This window comes from Monodelphis domestica, chromosome 4, assembly GCF_027887165.1.
Source record: "Monodelphis domestica isolate mMonDom1 chromosome 4, mMonDom1.pri, whole genome shotgun sequence".
Taxonomy (NCBI): domain Eukaryota; kingdom Metazoa; phylum Chordata; class Mammalia; order Didelphimorphia; family Didelphidae; genus Monodelphis; species Monodelphis domestica.
This window is the reverse complement of record NC_077230.1, coordinates 346107449-346123458: the sequence shown is the minus strand read 5'-3', so window position 1 is coordinate 346123458 and position 16010 is coordinate 346107449. Positions and strand designations below refer to the sequence as shown.

The 16010-nt window shown below is 37.1% G+C and overlaps 1 protein-coding gene across 1 annotated transcript in view; it reads left to right on the top strand.

The window, feature by feature from the left end:
• PPME1 (protein phosphatase methylesterase 1) overlaps positions 1 to 16010 on the top strand; it is a 59018-nt gene extending 43008 nt beyond the window's left edge. Inside the window, exons 10-14 of the mRNA XM_056794990.1 lie at positions 494 to 623; positions 3942 to 3986; positions 7773 to 7837; positions 13406 to 13473; positions 14577 to 16010. Coding sequence (XP_056650968.1) covers positions 494 to 623; positions 3942 to 3986; positions 7773 to 7837; positions 13406 to 13473; positions 14577 to 14595 — 327 coding nt within the window. The 3' untranslated portion in view covers positions 14596 to 16010. The remainder of the gene's footprint in view (positions 1 to 493; positions 624 to 3941; positions 3987 to 7772; positions 7838 to 13405; positions 13474 to 14576) is intronic.

Genomic DNA, 16010 nt, shown 5'->3' with positions numbered 1-16010 from the left:
TCAGGGAATGACTAAATAAATTGTGGTATATGATTGTGATGGAATACACCATAAGAAACAATAAGCAGATTAATTTTTTTTAAACTTGGAAAGAATTATGAGAAAATGAAGAGTGAAACAAGTAGAACTAAGAGAACAATATATAGTTACAAATTTAATATCTGAAGAATAACTTATGAATGTTCATCTCCAGAGAGTGAGCGGGAAAATGGAAACATAAAAGACATAAGTAAAAATTTTTACAAATTTTCCTTGTACATTGCTTAGATCTCTCTCTGCCCCATCACATTCTACCATAGATAAATGTTTCATCCCCACCCTATTAGACCTCAGATTCCCTAAAGATAAGACTATGTCATTTGTCATCCTTATGTCCTCAACAACAGTGCCTTGTGTGACAGCAAGAACTTAATAAATGTTTGTTTAATTAATTTGAATTGTTGCCCCTTTTCTCTGATTATAGTCAATTACCTAACTTTTTTTCTCTCTTTAGACCAAGAAGGACCATCCATATACCTGGAGAATTGAACTGGCAAAAACAGAAAAGTACTGGGATGGTTGGTTCAGAGGCTTATCCAACCTCTTTCTTAGCTGTCCTATTCCTAAACTACTGCTTCTTGCAGGTGAGTATTTATTTATGAATATACTGTAATTTGTGTTGGTGCTTATTAAAACAGTTTACCAAATGGATAGTGATCTCAATAATAAAATTACTGAGAATTCTACTCTTATGATTCCCACCTTCTCAGAAACACATAAAATTTCCCCCTATTTAGATAATCTTATATTTTAATGTTTTCTTTTCCTTTAAAATATTTATTAGTATCTCATTTTTTTATAACACCAGAATTTCTCCTAACATACATGGGATATATCTTATAAAAATCCCATAACATAAGTAATATTTTTAAAGAAAAAAGAAAAGGAAAAAACCAACAAAGCATATTTGAAATGTACCACACCCATGGACATCCCACTTCTGTTAAGGGGTAATTATGGATGTCTTCTCATATCTCTTTTTTGGGGATATGCTTGTTCTTTGTAATTTGCATCATTCAATTTTGATTATTTTGTGGTTCTTTTTATTTATCTTGTCTTAGTCATTGTGTATATTTTCTTAGTTCTAATTACTTCATCTTTCATTAGTTTGCATAAATCTTTCCATATATCTCTGTATCCATCATATTTGCCATTTCCTCTAGTCAGACAGTCAACAAGTATTTAATTATGGGCTTGCTATGTGCCAGACACTATATTAAGTGCTGAGAATATAAAAAAGACCAAACAGAAAACATCAGGTTCTACTTTTAATGAAATAACATTATATTACATTTATATTCCACAGTTTGTTTAGTTATTCCCCAATCAGTGAGTATCCACTTTGTTTCTAATTCTTTGCCATCACAAAAAAATCCTGTCATAATTTTTTTATTATATATGAAGACTTTCTTCTTATCAATGGCTTCCTTGGGCCATAAGTCCAGTAGTAGTAGAATCTTTGGCTCCAAGGATTTAGACATTTTAGTCACTTTATTTGCCTAATTCCAGATTGCTTTCCAGAATGTTTGATGATTTACAGCTATACCAACATTGCAATAAGATACCTAGCTTCTCATAATCCCTCTAGCATTGATTATTTTCATCTTTTATCTTCTTTGCCAATTTGCACAATATGAACCAAAGCTAGGATTTTCATTCTTTTATCATTAATAATTTGGATCATTCTTTCATAGAGTTTATAGTTTATAATTTTTCTTTGAGAACTGTTTGTATCTTTTGACCATTTATATATTGAGGAATAGCCCAGCAGATTTTTTTTTTATTATTACCCATTACCTCAAGAGACATGACATAGAATCCATTGAAATGGGATGTGGTTCATTTTCAGGTACTGGGAATTTGAGTTGACATGGATCCATCTGGAGTGATCCAAATTTGAAAAATTAAGCTATATTATTCCATCCCCTTGGTATGGGCTACCATGAGCACCCCTGCATTGCATTCTCTTTATTAAACCCTGGTCTCTCTTTCAAGCTTAGTCATTGATTGGTAGGAATGTCCTTAGAAAGCATCAGAGAATCAAAAGTTGTCTTCAGATAGAAGTAGAAAAGAAATCATCATGATAAAAGCTCCCATGGGATTGAGTCGTGAGCAGAGAGCCCAAGGTAGTTTTCTGTGAGTCAAAAAGCATTTATTACTCAATGCCTACTAATACCATGCATTGTGCCTACATCAGGCATATAAATATAAAACTAAAGCTGTCTCAACTCTCAAGAAACATTTATTCAAATGGGAGAGGCAACAAATACATCTGTAAATCTATACAGAATAAGTGCAAAGAGAATAAATACAAATAAATAAAAGAAGTTAAAACATAAAGTAGTTTGGGAGAAAGGGTCCCAGGAGTTGTGGGCATTAGGAAAGACTTCATGTTGAATGTGGTGCTCATTGGATCTAGAAAGAAGAATTGGAGGTAAGGAGGGCAATACATTATGGGCTTGAGAAATAGCCAGTGTAGTGATCCTAAAGCAGGAGATTGGTGTCACACATGAGGTACAAAGAGATAACCAGTTGTGCCAGATTAGAAGGTTTGATAAGAAGAGTTCAGCAATTCATAGAACTGACTTTTATAGTACAGAAGCTTTCTTTCCCTTTTCATTTTGACTATATGCTGGATAAAATGACAGGCTTATTTGAGTGGAGCAAACATTTCGAGAATGTAAATATTTTGACTTCAGTTAGTTGCAGGCATTTGTTAAGCTGCTATTCGTGTGCTAGGCACTGTACTAATTATTCAAATACATAAGCAAAGAAGTCCCTGCTCCCAGAGAGCTTAATCTAATAAGGGATACAGCATGTACATGTATAGATATTTTTAGGTGTATATAAAGTAACTTCAAGGTAACCTTAGATGAGAATAGCAGAAAAAATTTGGTAATACTATTATTCTTTTATTTTATTAGACCACATCTGGAATATTGTATTTTATTTTGGGTACCACATTTTAGGCAGCACATCAATATAACAGCATGCACCAGGATGGTGAAGAGACTGAAAATTGGGCCTTATGAGAATTACTAAAGAAATTGGAGGTGTGTAGCCAAAGGAGGGGAAATAAATAAAGGAGTATAATAGTTGTCAGACTTGACCAACTTTATACCGGAATGCAGAATTTAGACTAATGCTATAAGATTATAGAGCTATCCAAACAATTGTGGGTATTCTAATATGGAATGAGTTGTCTCAGGATGAAATGAGTTCCCCAGTCTTATAGAAGCTGGATGGCTTCTTGAGAGTGTTTTCTATTCAAGGATGTCTATTCTCTTTCTGTTCAAGGAGAGGGATTCAATCAAGGTATGATTGAACTAGGTGACCAGTGAGGTCCTTGCCAGCCCTAACGTTTCAGTGATTCCATGTTCAGTCAACAAAGTATCATAGACCACAAGCAGAGGATAAACTGTGGGAGTAAAAACACCGACGAAAAGCAACTGTTTGACTACAGGGGTGGAGGGGATATGACTGAGGAGAGACTCTAAACGAACACTCTAATGCAAATACCAACAACATGGAAATGGGTTTGAATCAAGAACACATGTGATACCCAGTGGAATTGCGTGTCGGCTGTGGGAGAGGTGGAGGGAGGGGGGGAGGGAAGAAAAGAAAATGATCTTTGTTTCCAATTAATAATGTTTGGAAATGACCAAATAAAAATTAAAAAATTAAAAAAAATTATAAACTATGTACTTAACTAAGTAATGTAATCACATTAAACTAATTTTTCATTAAAAAAACAAAACAAAGTATCATAGACTTAGAGCTGAAAGAGACATAGAGGTTCTATAGTTTAAACCTCTTACTTTGCAGTATAGGTCATTGTTTAAGCCAGTTTCAGAGGATATCCTCCCAAATTAGCCCTGAGTGGTCTTTCTTCTTTGTTCTAGGTGTTGACAGGCTAGATAAAGATCTCACAATTGGCCAGATGCAAGGTAAGTTCTAAAACTAGTAAAGCATTTATTAAATACCTATTATGCCACACACTGCTTAGGCACTAGAGATACTAAGATAAAAATGAAAAAATCCCAGCCCTTAGGAAAGTTGCAGTACAGGTAATGATATAATATATATATATATGTTTACACACACAAAATAAGAATGATGAGCCAGTTTTTTTAATGGCAAAAATCTGGAAAGAAAGGGGTGTCCATCAATTGGGGAATGTCTGAACAATTTGTGGTATCTGATGGGTGATGGAATACTATTGTGCTGAAAGGAATAATGAACTAGTGGAATTTCATGTGAACTGGAAAGACCTCCAGGAATTCATGCAGAGCAAAATGAGCAGAACCAAGGGAACTTGTACACACTCTAACATTGTGGCACAATCTAATATAATAGACTTTTCTACTAGCAGCAATGCAGTGATCCAGAATAATCCAGAGGAATTTATGAGAAAGAATGCTATCTACATCCAGAGAAAGAACTGTGGGTATAGAAACACAGAAGAAAAATATATGATTGATCACATGGTTCAGTGGGTATATGATTGGGGATTTGGACTTTAAATGATCATTCTATTGCAAATATGAATAACATGGAAATAGGTTTTGAACAGTGATACATATAAAACCCACTGGAATTGCTTGTTGGCTTTGGGAGGGAAAGAACATGAATCATGTAACCATTGAAAAATATTCTAAATTAATTAATTAAAAAATGAATGATGAGCCAACACAGGAAAATTAGAACAATTACAAGAATGCTTTATTAAGCACCTACTATGTGTTAGGCACCTTGCTAAATGCTGGATTCCTATTTAACTTTTAGTCTAATACCCCTGATATCTTTTTCAAACAAATTATCTAACCATCCATCTCTCATCTAATATTTATGAAGTTATTTTAAAAAATCCAGTGTAAAAACTTATTTATCCCTACTAAATTTCTTCTTATCTAGATTGTAAAAAATCTTTTCAGATATTAAATCTATTACCTAGTCTGTTAATTCCCCCTTCCATTTTTTGATGTCACTTACAAATTTGAAAAGGAAATTGTCTATACCTTTATCCAAGTTGCTCATAAAAGTATTAAACAACAAAAAATCAAGCAAAGATGATAGGGTATTCCACTGGGGATGGCTTTCTCAATGACCATTCTTTGGGACCAGCCATTCAGCCAGTTCAGAATTTTTCTAATAGTACAGTTGTTTAGGCCACATCTTTCCAAGGAATAGCCTGAGAGATTTTCATCAGATATTTTATTAAGATATAGGTAAACTATATCAAAAGCATTCTCCTGGTGTTTTAATAACCATGCAAATAAGGAAATAAGGTAAGTCTGCCTTTCTATTTGAACTGATCGTGGGCAGCCAGATGCTTCACCATCTCTTAGTTAACTTCAGTTTTAACTTCTTGCCACCTACCTGTTCTTTACAGTCTCTTTCCACTGCCCTTGACAGAGAAAATTGAAGTAGTTTGCATTTTCCCTGCCATCAATTATTATCATCCTATCTACTTGATGTTATGTTCCTATCATTTCATTGTTCTCCCTTTTCTCCCAGTATAGCCTTTAAAGACTCTTGTCAGGGTTCTCTCTACTATTCCATAGCAAGTTTCTCTACTAAGTTCTGGGCTCCCATTTTGCAAAGAACATAAGATTTCTTATGTTACCTGCTGAAAAGGACAGTATCAGCTTCATAGTGGGATTTCTAAAGTTCAGGACAGTTTGACTGAAAGAAACTAGTGTAAGGCAGTAAAGATGAACAGCTAGCCCTGGCCATTTTTATCCATCAACTCCATTCAGTTTTCTTCTTTTGGTTCCCTTCTGTGCTCAAATTGAGGTAGAAATATGATACTATTCCTTGGGGCCACCAGCAATTTTTAACACAAAAGAACACCTGGGTCACAGCTGATTCCCTTAATATCATATGCCCTTCCCAGAAGCCACAATTTTGTTTTTTTTCAGATACTTCTGTACAGTATTTTCATCTCAGCTATTTATCAGATTTTGAGAGCTAAATTTGAACTTCTGCTCCTACCCCACCCCTATTCTCTCTGGTTTCAACTCAGTTTATATACTACAGATAGAAAGATTACCCAAGCCAAAGTGAAAATCTTTAGACAGTGGGGTGCATATGTTTTACAGAATTATAGAATCTCAAGCAGAGGCCATCTAGTAGCCTGGTCCTAAATAAGGGTTCCCTCTACAACATAATAGTCAAGACATTATTACTATTCATTAAGTCCCAGATTTGCACAGAGCACTATACTAGATGCAGGATATACAAAGGCAAAATGAACAATAGTTCCTGCCCTCAAGAAGTCTGCTGTGGGTTGGAGAGGGATAACATTTGCAAAGATAAGTTACATATAGTGAAATGAAGGAGAAAACATTGCAACTGAAGGAATCAGGAAATAGTTCCGAAAGGAGAGGCTAAGATTAGGAAATCTAGGTTTAGGAAATTGGGAAATCTTCAGGAAAGCTAAGGATTCTAAGAGGCAATAAGTGGGGAAAGCCTGGGCAAAGGATGCAGTGAGTTTAGGGATTACAACTCTGGGTAGAATGTGGAATACATGAAGACAAATAAATATGAAAGCAGTCTAAAAAGGTATGTTGTAGATGGTTTGTGAATGAGTTAAAATATCAAGTTTAGGAGTTTGTATTCTAGAGGCAGTGGGGAATCAATGAAGCTTCTTGAGCAGGGAAGTGGCATGAAAGGAAAATTGATTTCTTGTTTGCTTTGGAGAGAAGAAAGATTGGTGGGCAGGATTTTAATTAATAAAGTATTGCAATTGTCCAAGCAAAAGGCTATGAGAGCCTAACTAGGTTCATGGCATGTGTGACTGAAGAAAGGAATTGGATGTGAAATATATTTTGTGGGAATAGATGAGTTAAAGTGAAGGAAAGAAAATGACATTAAGCTGTAAAACTGGTTAACAAGGAAGGACAGTGTCCTTACCAGTAAAGAGTTGGAGGAGGAATGCATTAAGGAAGAAAACATGAGTTCTCTTTTGAACATGTTGAATTTGAGGTTCCTGTGCAACATCCCTCTGTAATTGTCCAGGAGGCAGCCATAGTTTTAGGACTTGATTACAAGAGAATAGATAGGATTAGATATAAAGATTTAGGAGTTATCCACTTAGAAATAGCCACTCAACTTCTGAGAGCTGAAGAAAATACTTAAGAGAAGGGTATAGAGAGATAAGAAGAGGACCTAGAAGAGAACCTTGGAGTATAGGACACTGTGAAGGATTTGTCAGATAGGTAGATAGGAAAACCAGGAGAAAATAGTTACAAAAACTAAGAAAGATCTACAAAAGTGGTGATTCAAACTTAGGTCTTCTGTCTGAGTCTAATACTTTTGCCACTCTCCACTGGATTTGTAAGAAGCTTTGAAAAACTTAGAGGCAGCATGACATAATAGAGCAATAGGCTTAGAGTCATGAGATAACTAAGCTCTAGTTCTTAGCATTGCTGTGACTCGGAGCAAATCATTTAATCCCTCTTAGCTTCTGATGATAATCTTTTACTACCTACTTTACAGGGGATTGTGAGGAAACCATTTTGTAAACCTTTAAACCCTAGAGTGGTGTTTTTAATAAAAATTAAAATAAGGCAATGGCATTGCTGCATTTACAATGATCATAGGCCTCATGGCTAGGACACAAGGTCAAGAACAGAGAAACTTTGAAATGTCCTTCCTTTGTGGAAAAAAGTGCTTCAAAGGCAGTGGAAAGGATATAACTGAGATGACATTGGTTTTACTTTTCTTTCCAGGAAAGTTTCAGATGCAGGTACTTCCTCAGTGTGGCCATGCAGTTCATGAAGATGCTCCTGACAAGGTGAGAATAAAACAACAGCTTACACATTTTTACAGATTTTAGACTTAGAATGCCTTGCATGGATAAAAATTTGGGACTTGGGTGGGCTAGAGCTACCTGGTTTCTGAAATGCAGTTGAACCTGTTCTTGCCACCAAAATTACAGAAAGAACCATTTCCCAGATTCTAACACCAGCAGTCTCTGTTCCTCAAGTAGGTTGATTGGTAGTATGAAATCAGGTTGCTGTAGGAGGCAAAACCAGTCAATTGTAGCTGCTTAGAGACTTAGGCAGGCTATGAGACACACTTAGGACCTCTTTGGGTTATAGAGTCTTAAAGGACCCTATTATTTCAGATCAGAGATGGTGTGTGGGGGGAAATATCGGCTAGTAGTAATAAGATATTCAGCTAGTGGTATGTCTTAGCTCCATAGCTTTGATTAATGCTCTCTCTGAAACCAGAGAGTTCTATTAGGCACTACATGAGAATCAGCATAAGGAGGCTTCTAAAACATTTTTTAAGTGTTCCTTAAGCCTTTTCTAGAACTTTTTAGTAGTGGAACTTCTTCCTGAAGCAGCATATTCTTTTTTTTTTTTAACCCTTACCTTCTGTCTTGGAGTCAATTGACTCCAAGACAGAAGAGTGGTAAGGGCTAGGCAATGGGGGTCAAGTGACTTGCCCAGGGTCACACAGCTGGGAAGTGTCTGAGGCCAGATTTGAACCTAAGACCTCCCGTCTCTAGGCCTGGCTCTCTATCCACTGAACTACGCAGCTGCCCCCATCAGCAGCACATTCTTGTATTGGACAGCTGTGTTTATTAGGAAGTTCTGCTGAGCCAAAATCTGCCTCCCTATAACTTCACCACTTACTCCTGTTTCTGGTTCTGCTTTCCAGGATAGCACAGATGAATTTGCCTCTTCTTCCTCATGGCAACCCCTTTGATATTTGGATAAAATTGATCATTTTCTTTCCAAGTTTTATCTCCTCATTAGAGATCCCCAGTTTCCTTAACTGATCTTCACACAGAGTTTCATACCCCTTTACCATCCTTTTCTGGATGCACTCTGGTTTGTCAAATGGTCTTCCTTCTTATCCTTCACAGCAATTTGCACTTGCAAACATGGTGGTTATTGGTAATGATCACTATAGCAAATGTGGCAGATCTATTCTATCTCATGTTTGTTTATTATTTATGTTTCAGTTTCATCTATGAATGTTCTTGAGATGATCTGGGTTAGGTAGGATTCATGCCAGGCTTTCGACAGATACATAGTAATTTCTTCCTCTATAGCTTTGTTTTGTGAGCTGATATTGCATCTTATTTTCCATTGTCCTCATCTCATTTTTTGAAAATCAACTTAATCTAAACTAATGTTGCTTTTGGATGTCATTTATCTCTATTGAGTAAGGAAGTTCTGTTTTTTGGGTAAAGTTATTTCTGGGTTCTTTGGCAACTTCTTCTGGGTTGTAGCAACTATTTTATAATAGTTAATTTAGAGACATGATAATCAAAATCATTATGTTTACATTTATCCATTCTTTCTTTTTTAGAATCAGTCTCTGATTTAAATAGGCCATAATAGAACTATTATAGCTATCTAGAGTGTCTTGCCATCTTTATAATTTTCTTCTAACTTGGTGTCTTGTCAAAGGTTAACATGCAGCTAAATCTGAAATAACTCAAATATCTATGTCTAGTACCTCCTAGTTTACTCTAAAAAGAAATGATATTGAGAACTGAAGAGTAATCCAAAAGATAATGCAGGTGCATATGTGTGTACTTAAATATATATACTTGTATGATAAGGGTCTGTGATTTTGAAAACATGGGAATTCCTCTCTACTAATACACATAAATGTAGATAGAGATGTTTATAAATATTGATGAGGAGCAAGGGGACAGATAGCTGCCCTTAGATCCTGAAAACTCTTAAAGTGTAAGTCCTGCCTCTGACCCTTACTTAAATTGTGCCTTTGGTCAAGTCACTTCTCTCACTACTCTTAGAGATTCCTTCAGGCTAGAAGGTGACCGGCAGCTCCCAACGTTCATGAAGTGTCAGATCCAATCTTCATTCCTTGAGATGACCATATTACACACACATATCAGAGAGTGCTGTGGGGCTATTTTAACCTCACAATAGATATTCTCCTCATTTTACAGATGACAAAACTGAAGTTGAGTAAAAATCACTTATCAAAACGTAGGCTCTCGTACTCCAAGAATAGAATTCTCTCTACTCACCATTTTTGCTTCTTTACCTTTTAAAGTTTTTTGATATTTTATTTTTTCCCTAATTACAAGTAATAATAATTTTTTACATTTCCTTCTCCCCCTCTAAATGGTAAGCAATCCAGTGTAAACTTTATATATATAACCATTTCCCTACATTAATCCTTTTGTGGAAGGAACCTCAACAACAATAAGAAAAAATAAAGTGAAAAAAGTTTATTTTGGCCTGGATTGAGGCTCCATCAGTTCTTTTTCTGGAAGCATATGGTATTTTTTATCATTAGTCCTTTGGGATTCTTTTGGAATGTTGTATTTCTGAGAACAGCTAAGTTAGTCACAGTTGTTCATCATACAGTATTGCTGTCATCATGTACAATGTTCTCCTGGTTCTACTTGCTTTACTGGGCTTCAGTTTATTTCAGTCTTTCCAGGTTTTTCTTAGCTCCTCTTGTTCTTCATTTCTTATAGCATAATAGTATTCTATACTGTAATTTACTCAGCCATTCCCCAATTTTGATTCCCCAATATTGATGAATATCCCCATACTTTCCAATTCTTTGCTACCACAGGAAAATTAGCTTTAAATATTTTTGTACATATAGGTCCTCCTTTTTGTTTTTTATCTCTCTGGGCTGCAGACCTAGTAATGGTCTTGTTTTATAGCCCTTTGGGCAGAGATCCAAATTGTTCTCCAGAATGGTTAAATCATTTCACAACTCCCCCAATAGTACATTAGTGTCTCAGTTTTCCCATATCCCCTCCAAGTTTTCTCATTTTCTTTTTCTGGCAAAGTAGCCAATCTGATAGGTATGGGGAGGTATTCCCCAATTGGCATGGTCAAAGGATACAAATAAGAAATTTTCATCAGGAATGTTTGAACGTCCTCCATTTCATTGAATACCCATTATCCCCCTGAAAGATTATGCTAGGTAGGTGATTCTTTTTTGAAATCTTAGCTCTCTGAAATATATTCCAGGCCTTCCAGTTCATTAATGTGGAAGCTGTTAAATCTTATATTATTCTGACCCTGGGTCCACAATATTTGAATTGTTTCTTTTTGGCTGCTTGCATTATTTTCTCCTTGGTTTGGGAGTTTTGGAATTTGGCTATAATATTCTTGAGAGAGTTTTCCTTCAGAGATATCTTGCAGGAGGTGATCAGTGGATTCTTTACATTTCTGCTTTACCTTCTGATTTTAGGATATTGGGGCAGTTTCTTGATAATTTCTTGAGAGATGACATAAAACTTTTTTTTCTTAATCGTGTCTTTCAGATTGTCTAATAATTCTTAAATGATCTTTTCTGGATCTATTTTCCAGGTCATTTGTTTTTGCAATAAGAAATTGTACATTTTCTATCTCTTCACTCTTTTGACTTTGCTTAATTTTTTCTTGATGTCTTACGGAGTCATTAGCTAAATTTGTCAAATTCTAATTCTTAAAGGAAAATCATTTCAACCTGTCATATTGTGGGTTCTGGTGCTCCAGAATTCATTTTGAGGTGATACAGTCAAATTATTTGGAGGGTTATTTGGGTAGAGATTAGGTGGGTCTATGTTTTTTCTCTACCATATTCTCTTTCCACATTTTCAAATATGTTTATAGGTGTCTTCTCTCCACTATCATCTTTGTTTATTTCTTACCAAGTGTCAAGTTATGTGTTCATTTGGTTTGGCAGTCTTGGTCTTATCAAGGCCTTATAGAATTTCTTTTATTTCATCCTTTGCAATAGATGTTGACATAGTTGTCACTGTCTTCACATTTGTTCTCTCCACATGTCATAAGCACCACAAGGCAACATGACTAAGAGTCCCATGAAATGTTTTGAAACAACACCATCTTTTTCATTTAGCCACAGCTTTTGGTTTCCTTTATAACAGGAACCTCTGTTTATGTGGATATAGTTCACTTCTTCTAGTAGTGGATCCATTCATTGACCTGTGTCAGTCAGATTAATGCTTTTAGATACCCAAGAAACAATGTGTTATTGTGCCTCTTTTATGCTACCCTACTTTCTTGATAGCCCTATTGAAGCTAAGGAGGCTCTGTAGGACTGAGGGCCATTTTGTATATTTATCTCTTTTATGAGTTACAAAATCTGTCCCCCAATACCCTGCTCCAGGTTAATGACTAGCCAAGTATATGTTTGTGGACATTTTTTCCAGTGTTCCTTGTATTTCTGGTAATACAGAGATTATTGTGGAAAATACAGACATAACGTATGGGTAAGTAGGTAATAAGATGACTCCAAGGTGGGGACATTGGGGAGGATTTGGAATGATTTGACAAAAGTTCCATGTATCTTCTTTCTCAGCCCACTCTTTGAAATTGATGTGAAATAGCATAATGTATAGAAAGAATGACTATTCTTACAGCCATGAGAAGGGAGTTCCAAGTCATGGCACATCATACATTTGTTTTTTTGCCTCAGTTAAATCACTTAACCTAACAAAGTTCCATGTGGCCAAAGACATGTATTTTCTATTGGCAGTGTATGGAGGTGAGAGTAGGTCTATTAAAGAAAACTAAGCTCTGCAGATCAAATCATTCACTACATAAAAAAATAAATTGAGACTATTCATTGGAAAGTCAGTTACTGAAGCTTAAATACTTTGACCACATAATAAGAAGACAAGGCTCGTTGGTAAAGGTCCTGATAGGAAAGATTGAAGACAAAAAGAAAAGTGGAATGTGGTGGATAGATAGTGACACAGGAAATAACAAACATGAACTTGGAGGATAGAAGGGCCTGGTGTGTTATGATTCAGGGGTCACAAAGACTCAGATATGCCTGAACAATTAGTCAACAACAAAATAACAAAAAAATCATTCAATTTGTCTGGACTACAGTTTTCTCTCCTGTACAATGAGGTAGTTGGACTATATACTGTTTAAGGGAGGCTTATGTGAGACAGTGTTGAGAGATTGCTGGAGTCCAGGAACCTGTGTGACCCCAAGACAAGTCATTTAACCTCCTAAGTACTTTTTCTTTCAAATGAGGGGATTGGACCATGTGAACTCTAAGATACTTTCCAGGTATCTGTAAACTATATACCTTTTAGTTTTGGCCTGTGCTTCTTCAATGACAGATGGCATGTAATTAGGGTCATATAAGTTATATCTATCTTGTTCTCAGCTTATGTTCTCTGCAACCCATTTTGGATAGGCTCACATCAACCCAGGTACATGTAGGCCAATATAACTTGGAGCTTCTCAGGCAAAAATGGCACTTATTTTTCTATAGATCTGCATCTCACCAAAAGCAGGCCTTTATATTCTAACAGAGAAGGACATACAACCTCCAGTTTGTTGAACTAAGCATCTTAAGTTTTTCTAATGATCTATATCTCTCCCTTTTTTAGGTAGCTGAAGCTGTTGCAACGTTCTTGGTTCGTCACAGGTTTACAGAGCCTATTGGTGGATTTCAGTGGTAAGATGATGGGCCAGACAGACTTAGCACTAATTTCTTCTAAGGCCAGTGCCCCATTTATCCCCTTAGCAGACTAGCTGCTTCTTTCTTGGAGAGATCTTATTCTTCAAATATTTCCCATTTCTAACAGTTAATAATTGCCCAGGAATAATCTCCTTCTTTGGGGGAACAGTAATAATAACTTAGATTATAGTTTGCAAAACATTCTACATAGGTAGGTTTTTTAACTATTACTATGCCCATTTTCCAGAGAAGGGAACTGTACCCAAACTGATTTGATTAAAGGTCTTACATTATGACAAAACAAGAACTTGAACCTTCCTTATAGGCAGGTTTTTTGGTCCTCTGCATTTTCCTTAATAGAGTAGGTGGAAATATAGAGGGAAGAAAAGAATCTAAGGTCCATATTTCTAATGCCTCATTCAAAGGCAAAAGATAGCCACCACCTTTGAAAAACTCCTGGTCTGAGAAGGAAAGGCACATGAAATGGGAGGACTGAGGCCAGATGGTACTAGCTGTGGATCTTAATAGCTTTGCCAAAAATCACTTACCTGAATGAGAAATAAAGAATAGATACTTAGGTTTTCAACCACTTTCTCTGAACTGATCAATTTGTATATGTCTAAGAACCCTCCCCTAATGCAATTTCCTCATCTTTGAGATGAAAAATACTCACTGTGGACCTCTAACAAAGTCACAATCATCTCCAGGTTAGGAACCATTTTAGGACTGTCAGTCATTAAGTAGGAATATCTCTCCTCTCCTCACATCCCCCACCAAGTGTTCAACCTTGTCCTTGAGAAAGAAGGAAACCCTCTCCTCGGGGAGCTCCCACTGTGACTGAAGAAATTAAATTCATTCAACAAACATTTGTTAAGGGCCTACTGTGTTTAGAGCATTATTCTAGGGAAAACATGGCCTAGATAGAGTTTTATAGCCTAATCATTTATGTGGTATTAAAAAGGAAATATTACTATGGACCTGGATGAAGGGCATCCTAGAAGAAATAGGACTTAAGTTGAGCCTTGAAGGATGCAAGGGCAGGGGATAGAGGCAAATGTTGAAAATAACCCTTGTATCCTTTTTTCCTTTCTTTTGGGCAGCGTCTTCCCTGGCTGTTAATGTCTTGACATCCTCCAACTCCAAGATCCATTGTAAATACACCACACCAGAGGCCACTGTGATGTAGCTGTATCTTCCTCATCTTGTTCCTAGCCCAGCCCAGCCATGAGACATCGGCTCATTGATAGAACTAGTGTCCCTAATACATGTAAAACTTCTAGGCATATTCTTGACAAAACCTTTTGTTCAAGACTTCTTGATGTACATCCATCTTCCTAATTCCAAACTTCTTCTGAGCCCCAAAGTTTTCTCATCTCCTTCCTATCCAATCCCATCCCACTCCCCCCACCCCCCCAAGGGGCTATATTCCCCAAACCAAAATGACCAGTTGTAGGACAGAGTTGCCACATTTTTAGCACTTTGGCTAAAACCCCCCCAAGTGAGCCCCTTGCTTTCAGGCTTGAAGAGACTAACTGGGCCCTGCCAGTTTCCTCTTGGGGAGACAGAGGGTGAACCAATGTCCAATGTCGGGGACTTTCTTTGCCACTCTTGGGGTAGGAATGGGAAGGAAAAGAGTAATGAAGGGAATTTTTCTTTGGCCTAGCCCTGGGCATCCAAAGTATATGAGAGATAACGTCATAGCCATGCTTAGGGGGAGGAGCCTTTTTTCCTTCAAATAAAATGACCAATCAGGTTACTGTTTTCTTTATAGTTTGATCCTTTCAGCACACTTTAGAAACTGCTATTTGCTTATGCCCTTGTGGTGACAGCAACACAGCCTTAGGTATAATCCCCAATGTGGATCAGGCATATGGGATCAGGGAGGAAGACTGTTGCCTGCCAGGGAAACCAGGCAGGGCCCAGTCCAAGCACATTTTGCCACCACCTTCTACTTTTCCATACAATGGGTACTGTACTATCCTATGAAATGGACTGAGACCAGATTGCCCATAACACATGCTGAGCTCTGGCTGTGTCTTATATTGCCCCCTCTCTGAATGGGGGTAATTGCCCACCAGCTCCCATGGGCTGGGCTCTCCTACCTCCCTATGCTGCCCTATCTGCCACTGACTGGCCTTGCTTGAATGAGTGTATCCTATTCAGGGAGTTGCCAGGCCTTAGCCTATTCATTGTTAACCATTTAGCTGTGGTATGGTGCAAAGTATGTGTTTGCCTCTCCCAAATCCACCTCTTTTCACAGCCTGAGTAGTTTCCATGGGTTTCCTTTCATAGAAGCAGCACAGCTGACCCCTCCTCACTTTTCCTCATCCCAAGGGAAGATGTTGTATTTCCCTAGAGTTGAGGGGAGGTCCCCAAAAGCCATGCCTATTCTGTGTCTTAGGTGCTGCTCCTGCCCTGTCTCCTGCTCCTCACTCCAAGCCACTCTGTCCTACTATACAGTCAGGCATCTGGGACCCTCTCTGTTCCTTTGGTATTTATGATCTTGTTTAAAGAAAATAAATATTCCCAGCCTA